Here is a 21,548-nt window from a genome sequence, read left to right as displayed (position 1 = left end):
ACGAGCAATAAATTACTGTTGTAGCGTTTAAAGAAATGCTTCAGATGCCAGACGATTCGCCGAGGCCGCGGGGAAGAGCGAACAAACCCGAAATTTCGAGACTCCAAACGGATCCACGTGCAAGGTTGTCCACGCATGTGGACCCGATAACCCCTGTAAACCCATTGAACCCACTAGTGGGCGGTGTCCCGCTATTAATTCCTGATTCTAACGTCTCTCCGTGTAAAGATGCGAAAAAGGAGCACAAGGGATTCATGACACTCGGTCCGAAAAGGAGATTACAGAAAGCTCTCATGAAGATGAATATACTGCCAAAGAATACTATTAAGTAAGTTCAAGAGACTGTACAGATATACTCGACTTCGATGTTAAAGAAATATTTTCATAAACGTATTTCTTTTTACAGTGACGGTGTACACGTAGACGACCCCCTCGCACCTCCTCACACACCACCAGGGACAGGACTTTCACAGACCACCACTAACCTTTATCACTCGAAAAGTAACCCTGACCTTACGTCGCTGTATTGTTACGACGACTTAAGGGCGCCTGATTATCCCGAGCACGTTTTGAAAGTTTACAAAGCTGATCAAACTTGTAAATATCTTCTTATTCATAAAGAAACAACGGCGCACGAGGTAGGTACATATAATCCTGGGAAACAACGTTTATCGGCGATGACTGCTATTTATATGCTAATGCATCCTTTCAGGTGGTAATGCTTGCTCTCCAGGAGTTCGGTATAACCGAGAGCAGCTCGAACTTCTCTTTAGCCGAAGTTAGCGTTGGGGAAGGGGGCATGATTAAACAGCGTAGGTTACCCGACCAGTTGCAAAATCTCGCGGAAAGGATCGGCTTAAGTTCTCGATATTATTTAAAAACTAACGGTATATCAGAGACGCTCGTCGCGGACGAGCAAGCGCCCGAGCTGATTCGTGAGTCTCAGGTTCACTTCTTGCAATTAAACGCGGTTGAAGTTGCCATTCAGCTGACTCTGCAAGACTTCAGTATATTCAGGTAAACTGGGAACGCCTGAAGTTTTTATTTTGTCGTTGAACTAAGAAATGGGAAGTGAATTCATTGAAATATTATTATCAGGCAAATTGAATCTACGGAGTACGTGGATGATTTATTCGAGCTGAAGAGTAGATACGGCGTGCCTATGCTCAGGCAGTTTGCAGAACTAGTCAACAGAGAAATGTTTTGGGTTGTGACAGAAGTTTGTTCCGAGCACAACCTCGTTCGACGTAGTAAAATAATAAAGCAATTCATAAAAATAGCTCGTGAGTGTCTCGCTCGTTGGTCATTCGAGAATGGTTCGTTTCGCACGTGTATTCTAATGCTTCTCTTTGAAAACAGGCCAGTGCAAGGAGTGCAAAAATTTCAATTCTATGTTCGCTATTGTGTCTGGTTTGGGTCACGGAGCCGTGTCGCGATTGCGCGCGTCTTGGGAGAAACTGCCAAGCAAATATCAGAGGCTATTCAGTGATTTGCAGGAACTAATGGATCCAAGCCGCAACATGAGCAAGTACAGACAATTGGTCGCATCCGAGCAAACACAGCCCCCTATAGTGAGTTCACCCTTTACTTTCATTTCATCGTCTCAGTTTTGTTTTACAACAATGTATCTCCGTGTTAAACGTTCCGTTTCTCCCTTTCCCAGATCCCCTTTTATCCCGTAGTGAAGAAAGACTTGACGTTCATACATCTCGGTAACGACTCGCGGGTGGAAAGTTTGGTAAACTTTGAGAAACTGAGAATGATCGCCAAAGAAGTGAGAACTTTAACGAACATGTGTTCCTCGCCGTATGACTTGTCGATAATGTTGGAAAGGGGTGGTCAGCCACCCAGTTCGGCCATGGTTGCGTTGAACCAAATGACCACCGGCAATCAAGGTAAAGTACTCTAAAGTTCGCGAGAAACAAGATCAAGCATATCATTGTTTATTATTTCTACTAACAGTATTGCGTTGTCCAGGAGGACAAACTGCAACCGTGAAACGGCGGAAGAAGTCTACCGCGGCGCCGAACCCGAAGAAGATGTTCGAGGAGGCGCAGATGGTCAGAAGAGTGAAAGCGTACCTGGCGAACATGAAAGTAATAACGGATGAGGAGCGATTGCACGCTCTTTCCGTAGAGTGCGAGCCTCATGCAGGAGCCGTTTCAGTGGCTACGGCTGTGCCCCTTAGTGCAAGCAGAGGAAGAAGGCATCCTTCTCCTACGCTGTCGACTACGAGTAGTGCCAGCAGCACCAGTGAAGGTAGAAAGAGCATACAAGGTAAGATCCCCATATACGATATATTCGGCTTAAGAGTATTTAAATTGCGCGCGATTCCTTGCAAGTAATAACATCACGGAAATTTCAAGTCCACTGTTGCATCCACCTTTTCAAGCCGAATAACTTTTTATACTTTCCTCACTTCGAGAAGTAAATTTAAGTAATTTATTTTCTACAAACCTTCCGCGAGCTGCATGTCAAATGAAGCCCCGATTATTGAATATTTTCAGGTACAAAGTTCGGAGCAGCATCGCCGCAAGCGGTGCGAAAAATGTTGGCGCTCTCCGATCCCCACAAAACTCGCCCGTACCAACCTAAACACTGTCCACCACCGCTTCCAGTGCCAGGATTAGCGTTGCATTCCAGCGGCTTGGAGCCTAGTCCTGGTGCACCTAGGAGAGTAGGATCTGGTAGCCGAGTTCCTATGCATGAGAGATCCCATAGCGATACTCCTTCCAGTTTACCGCCACCTGTCGATCTCAGCGCTGAAAGTAGTAGCGTGACCAGCCTGAGCAATCTTCAGCCGTTAAGAAAAACGTTGACCAGCGGTAAGTTGATCGAATTCGATGCGTAAAAATGGTCCGAAACGAGATGCTGTCGACGCAGACATTACACACATACACACACGCACGTGTTTCACACACGTAAACAAGTCTTTACGATATTATCGAATACTCTGTGTTCCTATTATACATTTTGCTAGCTTTAGGCGACGATACACAGACATGGTGCTTCTTTCGTTTTATTTTGAATTGTCGTTATCTTGCTACACGACTATAGCAGACACATCTCGTGAAAGTACCATCGTGTGCACCTTCATTGCTCGTGATATACACACACCATTGGTCAGGTCTCGCAATACAGATACTTATCATTTTATGCACGCTGCACAGCCGTTTACGCAATTCATAAATGTTCCATGTTATATTTAGCTTAATCCATTTACACGCATCTTGTACGCCGATTACCGTAGCTCGCGCTTCTTTTCTCCGATCAATATTATCGTCCCGAGTATATCACACGGTTCTGATCCCAGGGCGAAGCACGCCTGGCTTCAATTTTTAGATCACTCTCCATGGGACATACGGCCGCGTGAACGGCAATCCTCTACGATTCCACGTTACAAGGGGTTCTTACTTTTCAACCACTTTTGAACGACTTAAATAGATAGTGCTGTCAAATTTCATGAATTATTTACTCTAAGCTTGAGCGAAACAGTGATCAATTGTAGGCTATATCACTCTTGGGAATCTCATTTCAGCAATGTTCACTTTCCAGGAAGCGATACTTAATAACTCGGTTTCTTAATAAGTTCGTTTGGATTTTGAAGACGTAGACTTATTAAATTAGTAGATGCTTCTAAGCGCATCATCTCGAAAACAATTAGGGATAATTCGAGAAGTGGCAGTGAGTTTTGATTTCCGTACAGAATTCAATGACAAAACACTTTCCTGCAATTTTCTCGTGCATTAAATACTTACAATAGCACTCGACTCTTTGGAGTACAGCATCAACAATTATAATAGTTCAAAACACAGTTTGAAATTGATGATATTCAATTTGAAGCAGAAGGTCCTCCACACATAAATAAACAGAGCTTCTACTAAAACAGAATCGAAACGAACGCATTATGAAACCTACCGATGCAAGTGATATTACTCCACCAGTAGACTGCCAACGGTGCTCGGTGCTCTACGGTGCTCAGTTCACGTCTTCTTCTCTAGACATAGGTAGTAATATCGCCTACAGAAGGATTCGATTTGCGTGCATCGTAATGCGAACGCTGTGCAAGCGCTACCTGATCGCGACGAAGTTGAAAGCGTAGACGGGTGTCTGTTTGCTTGCCCCGATTTTTTTTAGACAGACATCTACTGTGTGGTCACGATGTCCTTACGACGAACTCCACTAATCTGATTAGATTATTAGCAGTTAGCGGGAGAGCAGCAGGGCGAAACTGGGCTAGAATATGTGTAGTGATAGAAGTGTCTTTGGGGACGTGTGCGTAGGTTCGGTGACGAGCAGTGACAGTGGTCACAGTACACAGCTGGACAGCCACAGCGGAAGCAGCGTAGAAGCTGGTGGCAGTCCACCGCCACCGCAAAGACGGCACTCCGCCATGCAAGGTACGTAACCATAGAGAGAACACCAACAACATCCACAAGCTCGTGCTCATATACCTATTCTTCCCATTTGTCCGCTCCGTAGACCGTAGACTAGAAGGTAGAGAAAAGAAAGAATCTGGAGTGGTCCAACGACGAATAGCCCGACGTTCGGGCGTAGAGACTATTTCTAAAACCAGTTACCATTTCTTAGACAACGACGTGTACACCTTACGAATGCCCTGATTGAACAGTAAAATGCGTGGTACCGTTTCGTTGAACAGTTGGGCGTTCATTTGAAGTCTCTGCTTGTAATCGCGTGATCGTAAAAGCTGTTGATATCTCGAAGGATTTATTCAGTAGTGCGTGATATATTTTCCTTTGGTAGCTCGATAAATGAGAATGATTCATTGGGAAAGTGTGATATCTGTTGTACGTCTCTTGATCACCATGCGAGTTCCCTTGGAAGGACTGTTACGTTTGTGTGTCTCTCTCTCAGTTTCTTCATTTCTCCCCTCCCACTTCTATTTCCGTTTTATTACAATCGTGGTCCGTTTCCCCTGAATCATTCGCTTCACACGCGGGCTGTTAATCAGATTCGACGGGTCGGAAATATACGTATGTCCCATGGCCACTCATCTTCATTCTCTCGTCTATGGTAGTTGAAACGCTCCGCGGAGCTTAAGCTGCGGGCACGCTCTTTATCCGTCCCCGGGTACTTTATATTTATTATCGTTCAGTCGAGCGTTGCAACGATAACGTAGGTAAACGTGCTTATAGCCGCTTTTATCTCGAAGTTCCAGTTGCTTCAGTACATACATTTACCGCTTAAAGCTTCTTTACAGAGACTCGCTTCTTTACGCAGGGGCACCTCATGCATATGCATACGCATATACAGAGTGTAAAATTAAGAGCATCATAGGCGGGTATCTTTAAAACCGAGGGAGACACGGAATTGTTTTACGAGGCTGTTCTGATCTCGAGGAATTTTCGCTTTCCCTAGAAAAGCAGAATTATTTTCTAGATGAAAGTGTATATAACTAACTGATTGTATCAAGATCATTTTCAGTTTTTCATATGATAAAGTATGTTTCTAATTGTACGTGCCAACGTTTAATGGTCATTATATTATTGAAATCGTGAATATGTATAATGATCATGCGTGATGGATGTCGTATCAAGATTATAACAAAGAAATAGTGAACAAGAAGTGAGAAAATTATATTTTTTATGGGTTCCTTATAGGGGTCGAATGAAACTGTTAACTTTTATAAATACAGGACATTTAGCGAACTGTTAATACTGAAATCATTTCGTTTCTATTTTAAGTTAACTTTGTAGATTAACGCGTTAACTCTGTTGTAAGAGTTCAGGTGTAACAGTTATTTTATATTCGATTAATAAAAATTCTCGAGGATCATATACTTTTGAACAGATATTTAAGGGTAAAATATAAAAGTTAGGAATATTTTTTTAATTAGTATTATTTAAGGAATTGAAAGGATAAATATAGAAGTGAAAGCACATTGTGATTTTTATACAATTATTTTCACCGATCGGTTTAAGGTTTCCATTTCAGACTTATCTATCCCACAACATTTTCAGGACATCTGCTTGTCACAACTTTAACTTTTTCAGAGCAGAATAAATGTTCCTGTTTAACTAGATCTTTCTTCTACTTTCAAGAAAATAAAAGTTTTTTAAGCATTTTATAACAATTTTCTCAGAACAGAAAATATGAAATTATAAATCATGAATTTATAAATCAGATAAAAAGATAAAGTCATGAAATTACATTTATTTCAGAATTGATTAAAAAATTTTAACAGTTTCATTCGACCCCTAGTTTTTTGATAAGTTGTATGTTTCTTGCAAAGTGGAGACGCTCCCTATATAGTCAGACACGACCCAGTAGTTCAGCTCGCGGTTACTTACGAGTAAATGGGCCACTTTTACATTGAACATTTTGTTAGAAATGTATATAATAATATTGATAATTAACATAGAATACTATGAAAATTCACTGTTTCGTTTTCGCAAAAAGGATCGAAGAATTTCCTAAGAATGGCCTAAGTTTCTACTTAGAAATTTAAAAACATACATTATTACTTATAAAAATGGAGATAATCTTGATACAACCTACATATTTCCACTTAGGAGAAGACTAACTTGACAGCAAGATGGCCCTTCTCGAGATCAAACAAATCCTAAGAAGAAATACTTCATACCTCCCCTAGTTGTAGAAGCATTAGCCTACAACACTCGTAATTTTACATCCTGTGTAACCATATTTCGATGAAATTTTCGCGATCTTTGCACTCGCGGTACTCACTCGAGGAACCATCCTTCTCGTCGAGGAACTCGAGCTTAATTTCCGGCAGCGAAATGTCTCCTGTAAACTCCGTCGTTTCGTTCGCCCAAGAAAATACCGGCGACGTTGCACAGCGTAACATTGTACATTTTGTAAAGAAACATTTCGTATGTGGCCTGTGTGTGGTGCAGGGTCTGTTTTGAGAGGTGGCGCACCTCCGTTTCCTCACGCGGTAGCAGTGTTACCTCCGCTTCCTGCCAACCACAACCAGAATCACAACCACAATCATCATCATCACCACCACCACCACCACCAACATTATTATCACCATCACCAACCCCAAAATCCTCAAGGTGAGTCCGCGACTGTCTTGCCCGTCTTTTGATTTCTCTCCTGCAACTGGGCTGCTGGTCTGTTTTCGTAGAATTAGAACGTTGCTTCCGGGAATCACATAGGACTTCGGCATGACATAGAGTTTCGTTCGGTGATGGATTAGTCCAAGTATCCAGTGGCGTATGGAGAGTTCTACTAATTTCGAATGGTAGTCGCACTAACCGAGGATATTGTACACTAGAAGTCTGCGCCGGAAGCAACGTGGTTGAGCTTGAGTCATCCATTGACACGTATGGCGATGCATAAGCTTAATCTGTACATTATAATCGTCTGCTCGAAGAGAGTTGCCGCGTGCACGCTAACAATCACGTGAGTATCGTTGCTTGCCTACCTGTGTGCCCTGTGTGTGCGCAATAAAACTGTGTGTGTTGCATCGATCGTGTGCCGTTCGCGGTGTCGCGCCTCCTCAGGATTAACGGAGAGCCGAGGCTTCTTTCCAGGGTATATTAACTGGTTTCCTGTGCTTTCCTTTTCTTGGGCAGATCTAGCGGTGAATAACGAGTTTTGCACAGTTTCCTCCTAAACACTGTTCGTCTCTCGCATGCCGGCGTTCCGAACGAGTACGATCGGCCCCCTTGCTGCTTCTTTCGTCGAGAAAGCCGATGGCGATGAAAGGAAATCGTAAAGTAAGAGGACAAACCTTTAAGTGAAAAGTTCTTAGCCGATCAATGGGTTCTGCGCTAGTTGCATTCTCTTTTGCGACTCTGCAACTTGTTCCCTATGATTTTTACCATCTTTCCCTACAACTTTCGAAGTCCACGACTTTCTCTTTACAACCCCATGACTTTTTCGCCACGACTTTCCCTCTGCAACCCCGTGACCTTTTCGCTAAAACGTCGCAACTGTTTCTCTACGACTTCAAGGCTTCTCCTCTGCAACTGCGCGGTGCATTGGTTCGGTGCTCGGCCAGCTCGTACTCGTTCAGAATCGCCAGCGGCGGCGAGCTACTTGGCGGAGGATAAATGGGGAGGCAAGTGTTGAGGAGCAGAAGGCCGGGGTGTGAGAGACCGAGAGAAAGAGAGTCGAGGGTTTTCAGGTCTCGGAGTAGCGGCGGGACTTCCTCCCCCAGGGGCTAGCACGACGATGACGACCATGACTACCATGACGTCGATGACGACGATGCGTCCAGGGGTCGGTAGTACTCAGTGCCGTCAACCGCCTGCATACAAAGTCGCAGCACAGATGGCAAGGTTGCACAGGCTTGGCCGTGCTCACAGCCACGAGGGTGTTACCTACAGGACCGACCATGAAGATGGTACAAAGCAATCGCTACGTACATACATACATACAATCTCTCCTACCTCACGTTTATATATATTATTATTACATATATCTTTCTCGAGTTTATGGTTCTCCGAGGCTTGCGTTCCCTACCACTATCGATAGCGATGGGAGTGATATTGAATCGTTAGTACTCGGGTCAATCTGCAGCAAGTTGTTGTTAATACGATCTTTTATTTAAATCGAAGTCATACCGATCGTCTAGGGTTTTCACGGGTCACTGCTGTGTATTTGTCGCAAGTGAAATGAGTATAGTATCGATGCTGTTAAAACAGTAAGTAGCCGTATGTGTGTATAGTTTTATCGACGAGGGGAGATAAGTATGCTTTGCAAGTGGAATTAATTTTGAGTTAGTGAATAATTTGTAGGTAATATGTTTGCTTAGATCATGTTGGAGATATGATGAAGTCGTTTTATTTGCTACAAGGAACGTGAAAGCGGGATCTCTGTGATAGTTCTCGATAAATGGAATAAAAAGGACAGAGTAATTATACTATATTCGTAAGATACTTTAAAGACTTCACCATATTGTTAGTAGCGTAGATTTGTTTACTGCGGTAATCGCATTATTTCCATTTAAGTGATTTTCGAACTGTTAGTTTTTAGGCCGTTGCTGTACCATTTCCGATACTATACTTTCGATGTCGTGTAATTATTTTAGACCCGAACAAGCGAATTGAATTAATTACAGCATCGTCGATAAATACTGTATCAATCTCATCACTAACTATCGATAATGCGCGGAGAAAAATGTTCATTTTCATCAGCATATGGCTTCTTTGCGCGCGTGACGTTGATTGATATTTTTGGTGTATTTTCACTGTTTTACCTTTTCAGACATGCGCATAATGCTCGGCGTTACTATTAGACTGAAACTTCATACAATTTTTTTTAACCACTCCGTTAAAACAAACTCGGGCCTATTATCAAATTCACTTTATTACTAAACATCGATCGAACTTCTATTTAAATTGTATATTCCCTGACAAATACCTATACTCATCAATTACATACCATTAAAATCATTAGATTTAATGAAAATGATAAGTTTTATTTCCTCATACGCACCTCTTAGAATGCTATGTAGATTTGAATGTACTCCAATTTCTTTAACTACTAATTCGCATCGTTGAGGATAAATGCTACCTCGAAAAGCAAACGTGAAGTACCTATCTACAATATTTTAATCCCGAAATTGCGTTATGTCTGAAACGGTTGGATACACCTGAGCTGAATTTTTCTTTCGTTTCGATCGTAGTTTCTCTCTAGCAATCCTGTCCCCGGTTAACCGTAACATTTTTCACCGTGAGGATTGATGATACCGTCGTCGCAGCCTACTCGATTCTCTCCTCCATTCGAATCACTCGTATCGCGGGCACGGAGTACCTAGCTCTTAAAAAAAAGTACCGTGAAACGCCTCAGCTACACCGTGGAATCTTCTATCCCACGATAGGATGAACCGATGCAACGATATTACACACACTGATCTCTAGCTACTTTTAAGAGAGCTCCTCGCGTGTATCGATTAAGAATTATGATGTATGTATGGACAGTCCGCAAAAGGACCATCGTCGCTGTCTGTTACTCGATGTACATGTTGATTAACAGCGAATTGTAAATAACGACGCACACGTTACACACACACACACACACTTCCACGCGCATTCCCACTTGTACATTCCGCAAAATGCCTGCGTAACACACGTGTTGCAAGCATAACTCGTGCTCCTATGTTTTTATCCGTGTGAGCATTTTGTTCAGCACACTCATTCACCACGCATCGATAATACGCACCCTATCAAAGCGAGCAAGAATTATTGTTTCTGCGCCGAATCACACGCGATACGATGTCGGTGTTCGTGCACACGCTAGAGGCTTGCCGCAAACTATCGTGCGATCTCCAAACGATTGCAATGCAGTTATTGTCCTTTTTTTTTTGCCCTCACATCACTTTGTTCGTCATTCGAGCGCATGTATCGAGCTTGCTTGTGTCCATTTTGCACGTCACGCTCCCACGATCTTCCCCCAGTCCCCTCATTTTTTTTTTTTCGTTGCTGTTGTTTGGACCCGTTTGATGTCTCTCGATAGAACACGTTACTTTTTACAGCAAGTTTTCTAGGGAGTTTTCTACGAAAATTGGATAAACGTGCCCCCTCTTTTTTCGATCGAAAGACTCGAGTCTACTTTGGAGGATTTGCTTTGTTTTGTTTGTGAGCGTTTATTGACTCGTTCAGTTCTCATTGTACCGTGCCAGTTGTCACTGAAACGCTCGTAGTATTATATTACTGGCAAGAGAAGTTGGGCAACCCAGAAATTCAGATAATTGCGAATCTATTTTTTGTTGGTCCCATAATGCGGTTTTGGGGGCGAAGTCACCCCTTGAAAAAATGCAGAGGTTTCTCTTTCGTGGAGAACGTTCGTGGAGAATATCTCGAGAACGGTGAGAGATCTCGAAAAGAAGTATAAACAAAAGTTGAGAAAAATCGAGACTTTTCAAGTTACCCCTACCACCAATTCTTAATTCGATAATTATTTTGACGCAGTTTTGTAGATATAAAAAAAGACCCAATTATTGTTTATACTTCTTTTTGATATCTCTCACCGATCTCGAGATTTTCCACGAAAAAGAAAATTCTGTATATTTTTCAAGGGGTGTTTTTATCCTCTAAAACCGCACTATGGCACCAACAAAAAATAGGTTTGTTTTACCCATGAATTACTCTACTTGCATACAAAGTTTCATAAATTTCTGAATTTCCGGGTTGCCTAACTTTCCTTGCGAATTATAAACTATAATTTGAGGAATATATATTACAGTTTGAAAGTGAACACGCAGTAGAAGCAGATAAATAGAGAAATAATCTCGACGATTCTATACATATTTTCTCTCCGTCCCAATTGCATTCACTAAACTCTGAATACAAGAATATTCCATGAACTTGTTTTTCAACTTCTTAAAGATCAGAAATACTCAAGTATTTGTGTGAACGCGTTAAGATCCAGCCAAGGTAGACACCAGTCGGCAGAACACTTCCACGACTCTAGGGAGCCACGATCCATCATAACTGAAGTGAACGTTACAATTTTCCAGACGACGAGGACGCCCAGGTGTCAGCGGTTTAGGTGGTCCATGGCGCGTAAGGAGTTCACCCGGCCATCCTTACATCATCTCGCCAGCCTGTCGTTTCGTTAAAAGGAAGGAAGACGCCTTGGTTGTCACGTGGCCACGTCGAACGATTCCCTCTGAGGATGGTGTCGCAACGAATCGCAAAGCTCGATACCCTTCCCGGTGTCGGAATAAACGCTGGCGATAGACTCTGGCCGATTTTGAGAAGGGTACAAAATAGGGGCAGAGAGACAAACGATTAACACGCACAGTGCTTTCGACGCCACCTTCCGCGTCGAAAGGTCGGATCGCAACCGGTTCGAGGAGCCCTAAAGAGCTGTTTGGAAAGCGAACGAGAAGCGCGCTCGTCTTCCATAATGACAACCAAACGAAGCGAAGTAGAGGGACACTGAGAGTCTAGGAAGGTGCGCCCGTTAGGATACGAGGGTGCGAAGGAGCCCGTGGAGAGGAGGAGGTATGGAGAGAAGGAGAGGGAAAGTGGAAAAGACAAGCGACTTTTCTATCAGACTGAAAACAGGGGAACCTCTCGAGCAGAGGTGCCGCGAGGGTTTCGTTGCGGGACTGGGGCGCAAGAACGTTCGTAAGATTATAATATTCTATATAAATGTGTAATAAATCGAGTCCAAAGATGTTATATATACCGCGTATCGTCGCAGGGAGTACGAATGACGGCGTTTCCTGTATTATATACTTTCTAGGCTAATCCCAAAACGCCCCGTAGCTTAAGTTGGTGTACATAGCGTAGCGTTAATAATGTAGTCTTTAAACGGCGAGGAAGAATGACGCGAGACAGAGAGAGAGAGAGAGAGAGAGAGAGAGAGTGAGAGGGGGGAGGGAGGAACGAGAGAGAGAGAGAGAGAGAGAGAGAGAGAACGAGAGAATTCAGTGGAAAGCGAAACGGACACACGCTGTTGAGAGGACTTTCTTATCCCGACACGATCGCACAGACTTCGCGTCGATCGTTTTTCTATACTCCCCCTCCCCCAAATTTTCGGTTTCTTTTAATTGGCACGCGGCGTCCGTCGGTGCCAGGTGGGTATCCAACGATTTCTACCAATCATATTTCAAACTCTTTTTCTTTTACAGAGAGCAATTAGTCTCGTACGCAATCCCAGTTGTATCAGAGATTATGATACCTTTTCTCTCCGCTTGTTAACTCTATGATTCTCGTAGTAGAATTTTTTACGGCTTCGATGTGTGTTGAATATTTTACCGTTGACGCGATCAAGTACAAAGTAGTTTTCAAAGACTAACCGGAGAGCGGCGCTGTAGAAACGGGGTACGATCGAAAGCACCTGTTCCTGGGCTTTTGAAATTTTCATTTTTAGGCGGTGTGCACGAGCTGGTGTGCACGGCGCTAGTAGTTGGCTGTTGCTTGGGGGTGTCTAGATTGTGTATGCGAGAGACTGTTGGAACAGAAACGAGGAATGCGAAGGAAATGGTGATCGATGAGACGAATTGCTAGGCGTGCCGTGTGTGGTGAGTCTGAGAGTTATAGAGAAGGAGAGAGAGAGAGAGAGAGAGCGAGAGAGAGAGAGAGAGAGAGATGCAAACACAACAAGGTATTAACGTTTCAGGATGAAATGATAAGGTAATCTTTATGCATCGCGTATGCTCAACTTATTTTTACTGAACGTATACATATATATATATATATATACACACGCATTACGGGAACGAATTTTAGATCTGGTGTAACTTATATTCTCGACTTTTCGCTCTATCGTATCGAAGATGGAAAAAGAAAAAGAAGAAGCTCTGTGAACGATTCGTCGAACTCTCATATTTTCCGAAATTTTATCAGTATCACGGTACTTTTAGTTTTATATAAAGTATATATAAATATATAAATATAAATATATCTATATGTATATCCGCGCCCGTGCGATAGTGGGGCACGAGAAAACCTGGATTCGCCTCTCTACGAGAGAAAGAGCAAGAAGCGAATAGAAAGGAAGAGGGTATACATGCCTCCTGAAAGGCGGGATTATCCGCGAGCGCAAGTAGTCGCGTCGGCTGGTTTCATTATATCGATACCGAACGGTAGGTTTTCTCGCCCGTTTGAACGACTCGTAACACGCCCAGCAACCTTGTAAACGTTCGTATGTACTCTCGTCCGATCGCGTGCACGAGCCTCCCGAGTCCTTTTATCGGCGAAGTATTATTGTAGAGGGAACCGTGATCTTGCGTGCGAGGAGGATGCGCGAGGGAGACGCGATGAGCGGAGAGGGCCTAATTATCGAAGGCATCTCCACTCGCAGAGATGAACGAGATTCTGCCAAACGCGCGCGCGCGCGCGCGGAAAGCGAGCCGGTGTCTCGAGGATCGACACGGTGCTCTCCTCAGCTCGAACGCTCGTGGGGGAGGGTGGAGGTTGGCAAGACGTTCCCGAGCGTTCGCAGGCGTGTGTTTGCTGTCGACATTCCACTGTGTCTTGCCGTGAATCGTGGCCAACCATGCTTCCCTCGCACGACACCCAGCTCGTGCGACAGACTGCTCTCAGATATATACTATTAAATAACCGCGTACCTTCTATCGAAAGACGTCAGATGTTCGCGAGCACCGTGTCCGATCCTCGCCCACGTCCGATCCGCAGCCGAGGGATCCAGCTGGAACGGAGGAAAGAGGAGTCGCTCGAGCTCGATCCCTCGGCGGTCTGGATCCACCCAACATTTACTGCATATTCATATTAATATCTCTTTGTACATATCCTAATGACTTTTAAATATTATTAATCCAAAACGTTCTCGAAGAAACTCTTAAAACCCATTGTGTCCAGCATCCGTTGAAGATCGAGGCTCCTCGCGACTCGAGCGTAGAAGGGAAACGAGACGAGCACACGATAAACGACTTCTTTTACGGTTCTTCTTTTCCTTCTTTTTCTGTTATCATTTTACCCCCTCTGTTTTTTTTTTTTGGATGTAAGACACGAGCAACCCTTCCTTTTTGCGTTTCGTTCGAACGGCCCTCCGTGCTCTTCCTTTTCGTACCTTTGGCGGTTCAAGAGCGCACGATCCATTCCAGGGAGCATTTACGCCGTCGCGGTGCAACGTGACCGCGTGCCCGTTCCCCTTGAGTGTTCGTCGATGTAGCAAGATTTATCAGAGCCTGTTATTTCTCAGTCACGTCGCACCATTAGCCTCCGTAGCGTTCCTTGCCAGCTCGAACGTGGTGTATTCGAAAGCAGCGAGTCGTTTATCCAAACGGATGACGGCAGCGCTTTGCTAGTCGCGTTTCCTTGATCAAACAACGATCTTACGTGTTCGACGGGAGAGGAAAACCAGAGAATCCCTCGAGGAGGAACGGAAGCGCTGGCGCGCGGTCGAAATAGAGCGGGAAATTTAGTTTAATCCTTGAATTGCTGAAGCTCGAGATCCCATTTTCTTCCCTTAATTTTACGGAACGATCCACCTTGTAGAGTGCGTATAACGATGCGAGCGTGCGAGAATGTTTATCGAGGAAAGAGTGAGTGTGCGAGAGACAGACAGAAAGAAAGAAAGATGTGGACAAGCCTTGAGACCTTTCTTCTTCCACAAGACTTCCCCTGACTTCTTTTATTCTTTATTTATGCCCCACACAGCCCACATCCCTGCCCTGCCCCCCCCCCCTGTTGTTTTAATTATTTATAACTTCGAGATGGAGCGACTGCGAATCGCGGTCCGGCGAGCAACAAGAAACAGGAAACATTTTGTATTTAATTTGTTTAATAAAACTTGGATCATAGTACAACATTCCGACTGGTTGCTTTGGTTTTCGTGAAACACTCGCGTTCCAACAGAGGAAACGGCTCTCTTCGTTGTTCTTAGTCGTGGGGGTGCGGCAACGCTTACCGCCCCCTCCTGTTTCTGTTCACGTTTCTTTCGAGGTGAAACGAAAATGGGGCGAAACAGTACAAAACGAGGATGAATATTAGTAAAGGGGAAACCAAGGAAATGAAACGCGAGCGAGGTTCTGCGCAGACACGTTTGTTATATCCAGCCCTCACCTTTGTTTTGTACATAAACGCGCGTAAAACGCGCAACGCCCATCCACTTGTTTTCTTCTTTCGACAGATCTCTTCGTACGGTACACGTTGTTGACCAAGTAACATCGATCTTTTCCTACGATAAGTCTACATTCTCCTTAGGAATAGATTGAACATTAATAGAGCCACAAATGAGGTAGAAACACGAGCGACGATGACCAGTGTAATTCTTTCGACCGTTCTGCTCCGTTAAGAAAGTATTTTTAACCCTTTAACTGGCAACTGGTACGAAAACCGAGCTGCTGGAATATTTCACCGAAACGGTCCTCTCACGTGCTAAGCAATTTCAATTAATTAAAAAAAAGCATCAGTATTTCACTTTTAGTAGCTGTACGTTCTTTGGCGCGTTAACTTTTAGGCGAAATTTAGTCGAAGGGAAATTGTCGATTGATTCGGAACTCTTTTTACTAAGGAATTCAAATATTTTCTTAACTCCCGAGGTACCATTAATAGGTAGCACAATATTTCATCTTCGAATCAGGTGTAGTCCTGTAGTGTGTAGAGAGCTCTACAAAAATGTATTCAAATTGTTCGTTCGTAAAGATCAGTTTAGCGTTTAGTTTTCATAGAAATGTTGCAGAATGTATATTGACGAGGGGTAGTACATATGACTACGTATTCAGTAAGACTGCCAATTAACAGCTTAAAAGTATTTTGCTTTTGGCAATAATTGCGGACCATTTGTACACCACGAAGTGTGTTAACGTTGCAACAATTTGTACTGTAAGTAATGTTTTATTTGCGTGCCACGTGGGCATCGGGAAGAGATAATTTTAATTGAAGGAGTAATGTAGAACCTGGCGAGCAACGGGCATGGCCAAGCGAAGGGTTAAAAGATTGTGGTTTTGTGAGATTCGTTATGAGAATAAGTTTGAAATTTGCAAGGTCAATATGAAGTACCGTACATAAGAGAGTAACCCGTGGGAACGAAATTGGTGGTGATAGTATTGCTACTATTTTGTACGATACAATGTTTTTGTATATCTGTCTACCGTATGTATAGGAAGAAGAAGTCTACCGATTATGATAGATGGTTAAAATTGTATCGAACACGTATTTAAAGAATTTGTAGCGCGACGGACACGAAATCCGGCTGTATTTATCAAGAGTCACACATAGATGTTGTTCCCATTAATGTACACCTGTAAAATCCCTATCGAACAATATACGAGCTACTAAAGGATTGGCAAAGAGTTCTTTGTACTGTATTCGTAAACTATTTTTTCATTGTGCTCGATATCAGGCGCTAGTAGTTATCAGTTGCCTGCAGGTTTCGTACCGCGCAATTAGAGTGTTGGAATATTATTTGTCCTCTTTAATAAAACTTGACGGATTTATTTTGCGTTTGCCCTATTGTTTCTACAATTTATTCTTCATTCGAAATTGATTTGCTCGAGATTATTGTAATTCATTAATTACTTAAGTTTATTCTGGAACAATTTGGACAAAAAAAAATTACCGTTTTCTTAATCGGTTGGTCATCTTATTGTAATTTTAACAAAACAATTCAGTGCATTAGCCGCGGCGATTCTGCATTTTTAGGTATCAGAAAAGAACGTTTTGATAAGCAGGCTTTGCTTTGTGTTTGGTGGAATTTCAAAGGTGTAGCGTGGTTTGAGCTGGTTCCAAATGCACGCGCTTATTCTACTCTGATCAGTTAAATTTGCGTGATTTTGCAGCACGAGAGCATTGAATGACACGCTGCAGTTCGAACGTGTAAAGTGGCCAATGAATTGGAGATGCTTCATCCTCAGCCAGTACCAGTCCAGACCGTGCTTCGCCTGACGATCACCTTTTTTCGGAAAGTGTGACATGTAGCCATTAGCAAAGAACTGACAGCGATTCGAGCCTTTATTTATTTTGCAATCATCGCCAATGAAATGGAATAATTAAAAAAAACTTATGTTAAAAGTACACAATTGGTGCTTCATCCATATCCCTAATTGTTATCTCCAGAGGTATGACCTTTTCTCCATTAGATCTCGTTGAAAATAATTTTCATGCAATTTCCCTTTGTAAATAAGTTAACAATAGTGCTGAAATTTAGTATACCTCTTTTCAGTTCATGTTCTCCTGATATATTGGCCAAAATCTGGCGAAAATTTTCAGAATGCACAAAATTGGGCTTTGTAACAGGAGAACATGCCGTCGAAAGAGGTGGCACAAAGTAACGTCTTCGAAGAGAGAATCGAGGATGCCTTCGAAGCTGAAATTCAGAATACCTCTTTTCGCTTCATGTTCTCCTGATACCTGGGCCAAAATCTGCCAAAAATTTTCAGAATGCACAAAATTGAGCTTTGTAACAGGAGAACATGCCGTCGAAAGAGGTGGCACAAAGTAACGTCTTCGGAGAGAGAATCGGGGATGCCTTCGAAGCTGAAATTCAGAATACCTCTTTTCGCTTCATGTTCTCCTGATACCTGGGCCAAAATCTGCCAAAAATTTTCAGAATGCACAAAATTGAGCTTTGTAACAGGAGAACATGCCGTCGAAAGAGGTGGCACAAAGTAACGTCTTCGGAGAGAGAATCGAGGATGCCTTCGAAGCTGAAATTCAGAATACCTCTTTTCGCTTCATGTTCTCCTGATACCTGGGCCAAAATCTGCCAAAAATTTTCAGAATGCACAAAATTGAGCTTTGTAACAGGAGAACATGCCGTCGAAAGAGGTGGCACAAAGTAACGTCTTCGGAGAGAGAATCGAGGATGCCTTCGAAGCTGAAATTCAGAATACCTCTTTTCGCTTCATGTTCTCCTGATACCTGGGCCAAAATCTGGCAAAAATTTTCAGAATGCACAAAATTCGGCTATGTACTAGGAGAACATGCCGTCGAAAGAGATGGCACAAAGTAATGTCTCCGGAGAGCAAATTAAAGAGCGAGAAGTGGCGCAGATGTTTCGAGACAGTGACTGTTTAACGAAGAGACGCAGAATTTTCGAACGCCTCTTGAAAGCCCTGCGCCTCTTATTTGCAACTTTAAGGCGATGCCTTTGAAGCTGAAATAGCCACTAAACATTTGTTGTCATATAGCATATTTTTAGGTTATATTTTCTGTCACTTTGAGGAGCCGACCACATAATAATCACGCGTATCCAGTCTGCGCATTTTCACTAGCCCAATTCAACATTCAATACAATTTTGTATATATAATGTTTGTTGATAACTGCTTTCTGCATAGGACGTGTAATAAGTGTATTTCATGTTCTGTTTCGGTGCTTTGCTAGTAAAAAAATGTCTAACCTAACAAATTTCATTTTCTGGGGACATTCCCTCATCTATTTTCCCTTTTCACTTAGAATTCCTTACTGCTAACGTAGAATATTGTAGCATTAGCACATTTCAAGTAATTAAAATGTACAATGAATTTTCTACGTTTACAGTACCAGCCGACTTTCCGTTTAAATTTTTATAAGTATAACGGAACAGCTGAGAATTTCTTTCCTTATTCAGAATAGTATACAGAAATAGCAAACAGCTCCCTCTCGCGTTCACCGGGTAATCGTCGATCTATCGGTATTACCATTTCTGTGCAGAAAAAAATGCTGTAATACCGACCTGCCGAATCGGCCAGGTCACGTGACGTGTCTACCCCCTTAAGCATTTTTAATAATCAAAACAAATCAAATTTCGTAAATAATTTAAAATCAAAGAAGTTTCTCCTCGCTTCTGAAAAATTGGATTCTTGGTACTTACAGTGTTTTTTTTTTTATAGGGACTCTTCAGTCCATAATTATTTCCGTTTCCTAAGTCAATTATTTCTATGATCAGCCATATGGTAGAGTTTTTTTTCTGAAAGTCAAAGTTTGTAGTTAATTTTCCTTCGAAATTGCTCCCTATGCGTTTAATAAACTATTACCATGCAGTGCGCACTAATTGTACGTAGAATTTGAGCGAAATGAGCGCGTAATCTAAATCTCGCGTATTTCCTTTACCAGTCAAGGTCTTACTTCGTAATCATCCAACTACGTAAAGGTAATTAATGCTCATCTTTAGCTAATATCAGGCGCGCAATTCCGAGGCAACAGCTCACGGAAACAGAGCATATCTTCAGACGCGATGTTTCAGGACTATTACAACTTTGTTCGTTTTCCCAGTGAGTAATGGGACGCTATTGTAAAGTTAAATTACCACCGCGATCGCGCGGCGTAATTAAATTTATTCAGAGGTTTTCTTGTTTGCATAACAGCAGGCGCTACGCGGATAGCGCGATAGCAAGCGCGTAACTGTTGACGAGCATTGAAGAATCTGTTTAAAATGCGAGGAGCACTGTTGAAATTATGTATTTTCTCTTTTCACTCTAGTTACTCATCGCGTTAACAGGACTTATCCTGCTACACTACGCGAGTGGAATGTTTCAAACGAGTATCAAAGAGGAAAAGGAACGAAGCGAGAAGAATTTCAGAAGTACTTCACTGAATCTTCAAACACGAAGCAAGAGGAATTTTTTACGATATCTATATCACACAATTTCCAAAATCAATGGTTTCCTAGTTTCAAAATTCTTTCACTTCACAAAGGAAGAGAAGTGGCTGATCTGACTTTCCTTTTCAAAATTTTCAACGGCCATATCTGTTGCCCTGCTATCCTCAGCAAAATTTGCCTAAATGCGCCAGAACGAAAAATAAAATCATTTCCTTTATAAAAATTTACGCTCTTAATATTAAAGGTAGCGCATGCTGAATATAGTTTTGAATTAGATTTCTTTAATATGTCACTATCGTCCTTTCAAACTGCGGTGCATAAAATTGCCATCACTTTAAGGAGTATTTGCGGGTTCGACACCTAAAAGTGATACAATTCGTAGGATTTTTTTTCTAAATAACTATACAAGATATCTGGATGAAAATTGTTACATTTTATTAATCTATGTTTGCACTAAAATTTCCCATTTTTATTGTCACAAAAAAATATGTTGCTTTTATAGAGGGCGGAGTAATGTTTAAGGGACGAATTCTATTTTATGGGCTAAAAACATAGCAAAATTTAGGAATTTTTTTTTCAGCAACTAGAATTTCGATTCATCTGAAATTTGGACCATGTTTTTATGCATCTTTGAAGAATTGCGCGGCGTTCTGCATAACTACTATATTTATGGTTCAAAATTAATAAAAAAAAAACTGCAGCTTCCTCAAAGATGCATCAAAATATGGTCCAATTTTCAGATGAATCGAAACGCAGGTTTCTTAAAAAAAAAATCCGAAATGTTGCTATTTTTCTAGTCCAAAGAATAGGATTCCCCACTTAACAGGTAGGTGTTTGCGGCGTGCAATATAGCACCTCTTTCAATCATCGGAAATCGTGTAATGAAATAATTTTTTAAAGTTTAGGTTTAAAGTTAAGAGACCCACCTAAAAATATTAAACGAAAAGTGAAAAAACCCTAAGTGGCGCGTGTTTGAATAAAAAGTTACGATTTTCGCATATTCGTAACACTTATTTTCTTCAATCAAGAACAAAAAGATTGGTAAGTATTAACTATTTGTGGGAGGTCCACTAGGTTAAAGTCGTAGAAAGATAACGCAAAAAAGTATTAGACAAAATGACGTTTAGTCTTCTTTTAATCGTGTACGGAGTTTGAGAAACGGTGTTTCGAGAAAAACGCTTACCAATAATTACCCTTCAATACCGAGCGTAGATCGCATAACTTGCTTTGCTTCTCAACGACGTAACTTAAAAAATATTTGAAATTTCTTTAAGAAATTTGAACTGAACATTCTTAAGATGTTATACTGTCGATTTATATATAAAAAAAGTTTTTTCGAATCCTCAAACTCGCAAATACCCCTTATGGAATTAAGTCACTTTGGAGGCCTCAAAATCATATGCACGTTTCTTAAGGGCTTTATTCTACATGCCTAATGGTATATAAAAAAATTCAAACTATTTTTTTTAAATAAAATAGCTTTGTGGTGCTCTTCTATTCTTGCAATTTTTGAAAATACACTCTCCACGGCTAGCAACAGAAGTCCCGTATACTTTGACGTAGGATAAAAACCTTCTACTATTCTAGGAGCTAGTCCCCTTTAAATAATAATAAT

At 42.0% G+C, this 21,548-nt stretch overlaps 1 protein-coding gene across 10 annotated transcripts in view; it reads left to right on the top strand.

Moving 5' to 3' along the window:
• The window catches only part of LOC143371802 (rap guanine nucleotide exchange factor 2), a 228,509-nt gene extending 213,290 nt beyond the window's left edge, over positions 1–15,219 (top strand). For 5 of the 10 annotated variants that reach the window (XM_076817409.1, XM_076817414.1, XM_076817405.1 and 2 more), the window contains 13 exons: positions 25–328; positions 407–638; positions 713–1,017; positions 1,099–1,283; positions 1,360–1,571; positions 1,664–1,895; positions 1,963–2,277; positions 2,508–2,825; positions 4,284–4,400; positions 6,879–7,040; positions 8,117–8,335; positions 11,453–12,308; positions 12,366–15,219. In XM_076817409.1, the coding sequence (XP_076673524.1) occupies positions 25–328; positions 407–638; positions 713–1,017; positions 1,099–1,283; positions 1,360–1,571; positions 1,664–1,895; positions 1,963–2,277; positions 2,508–2,825; positions 4,284–4,400; positions 6,879–7,040; positions 8,117–8,335; positions 11,453–11,484 (2,633 nt within the window). In that variant the 3' untranslated portion in view covers positions 11,485–12,308; positions 12,366–15,219. The remainder of the gene's footprint in view (positions 1–24; positions 329–406; positions 639–712; positions 1,018–1,098; positions 1,284–1,359; positions 1,572–1,663; positions 1,896–1,962; positions 2,278–2,507; positions 2,826–4,283; positions 4,401–6,878; positions 7,041–8,116; positions 8,336–11,452; positions 12,309–12,365) is intronic. The other 5 variants (XM_076817410.1, XM_076817408.1, XM_076817407.1 and 2 more) reach the window with 4 other exon arrangements.
• The last annotated feature ends 6,329 nt before the right edge of the window (positions 15,220–21,548 follow it).

The sequence above is a fragment of the Andrena cerasifolii genome, chromosome 7, assembly GCF_050908995.1.
Source record: "Andrena cerasifolii isolate SP2316 chromosome 7, iyAndCera1_principal, whole genome shotgun sequence".
Taxonomy (NCBI): Eukaryota; Metazoa; Arthropoda; class Insecta; order Hymenoptera; family Andrenidae; genus Andrena; species Andrena cerasifolii.
The sequence above is the reverse complement of the archived record's forward strand: the minus strand, read 5'-3'. Positions and strand labels throughout refer to the sequence as shown.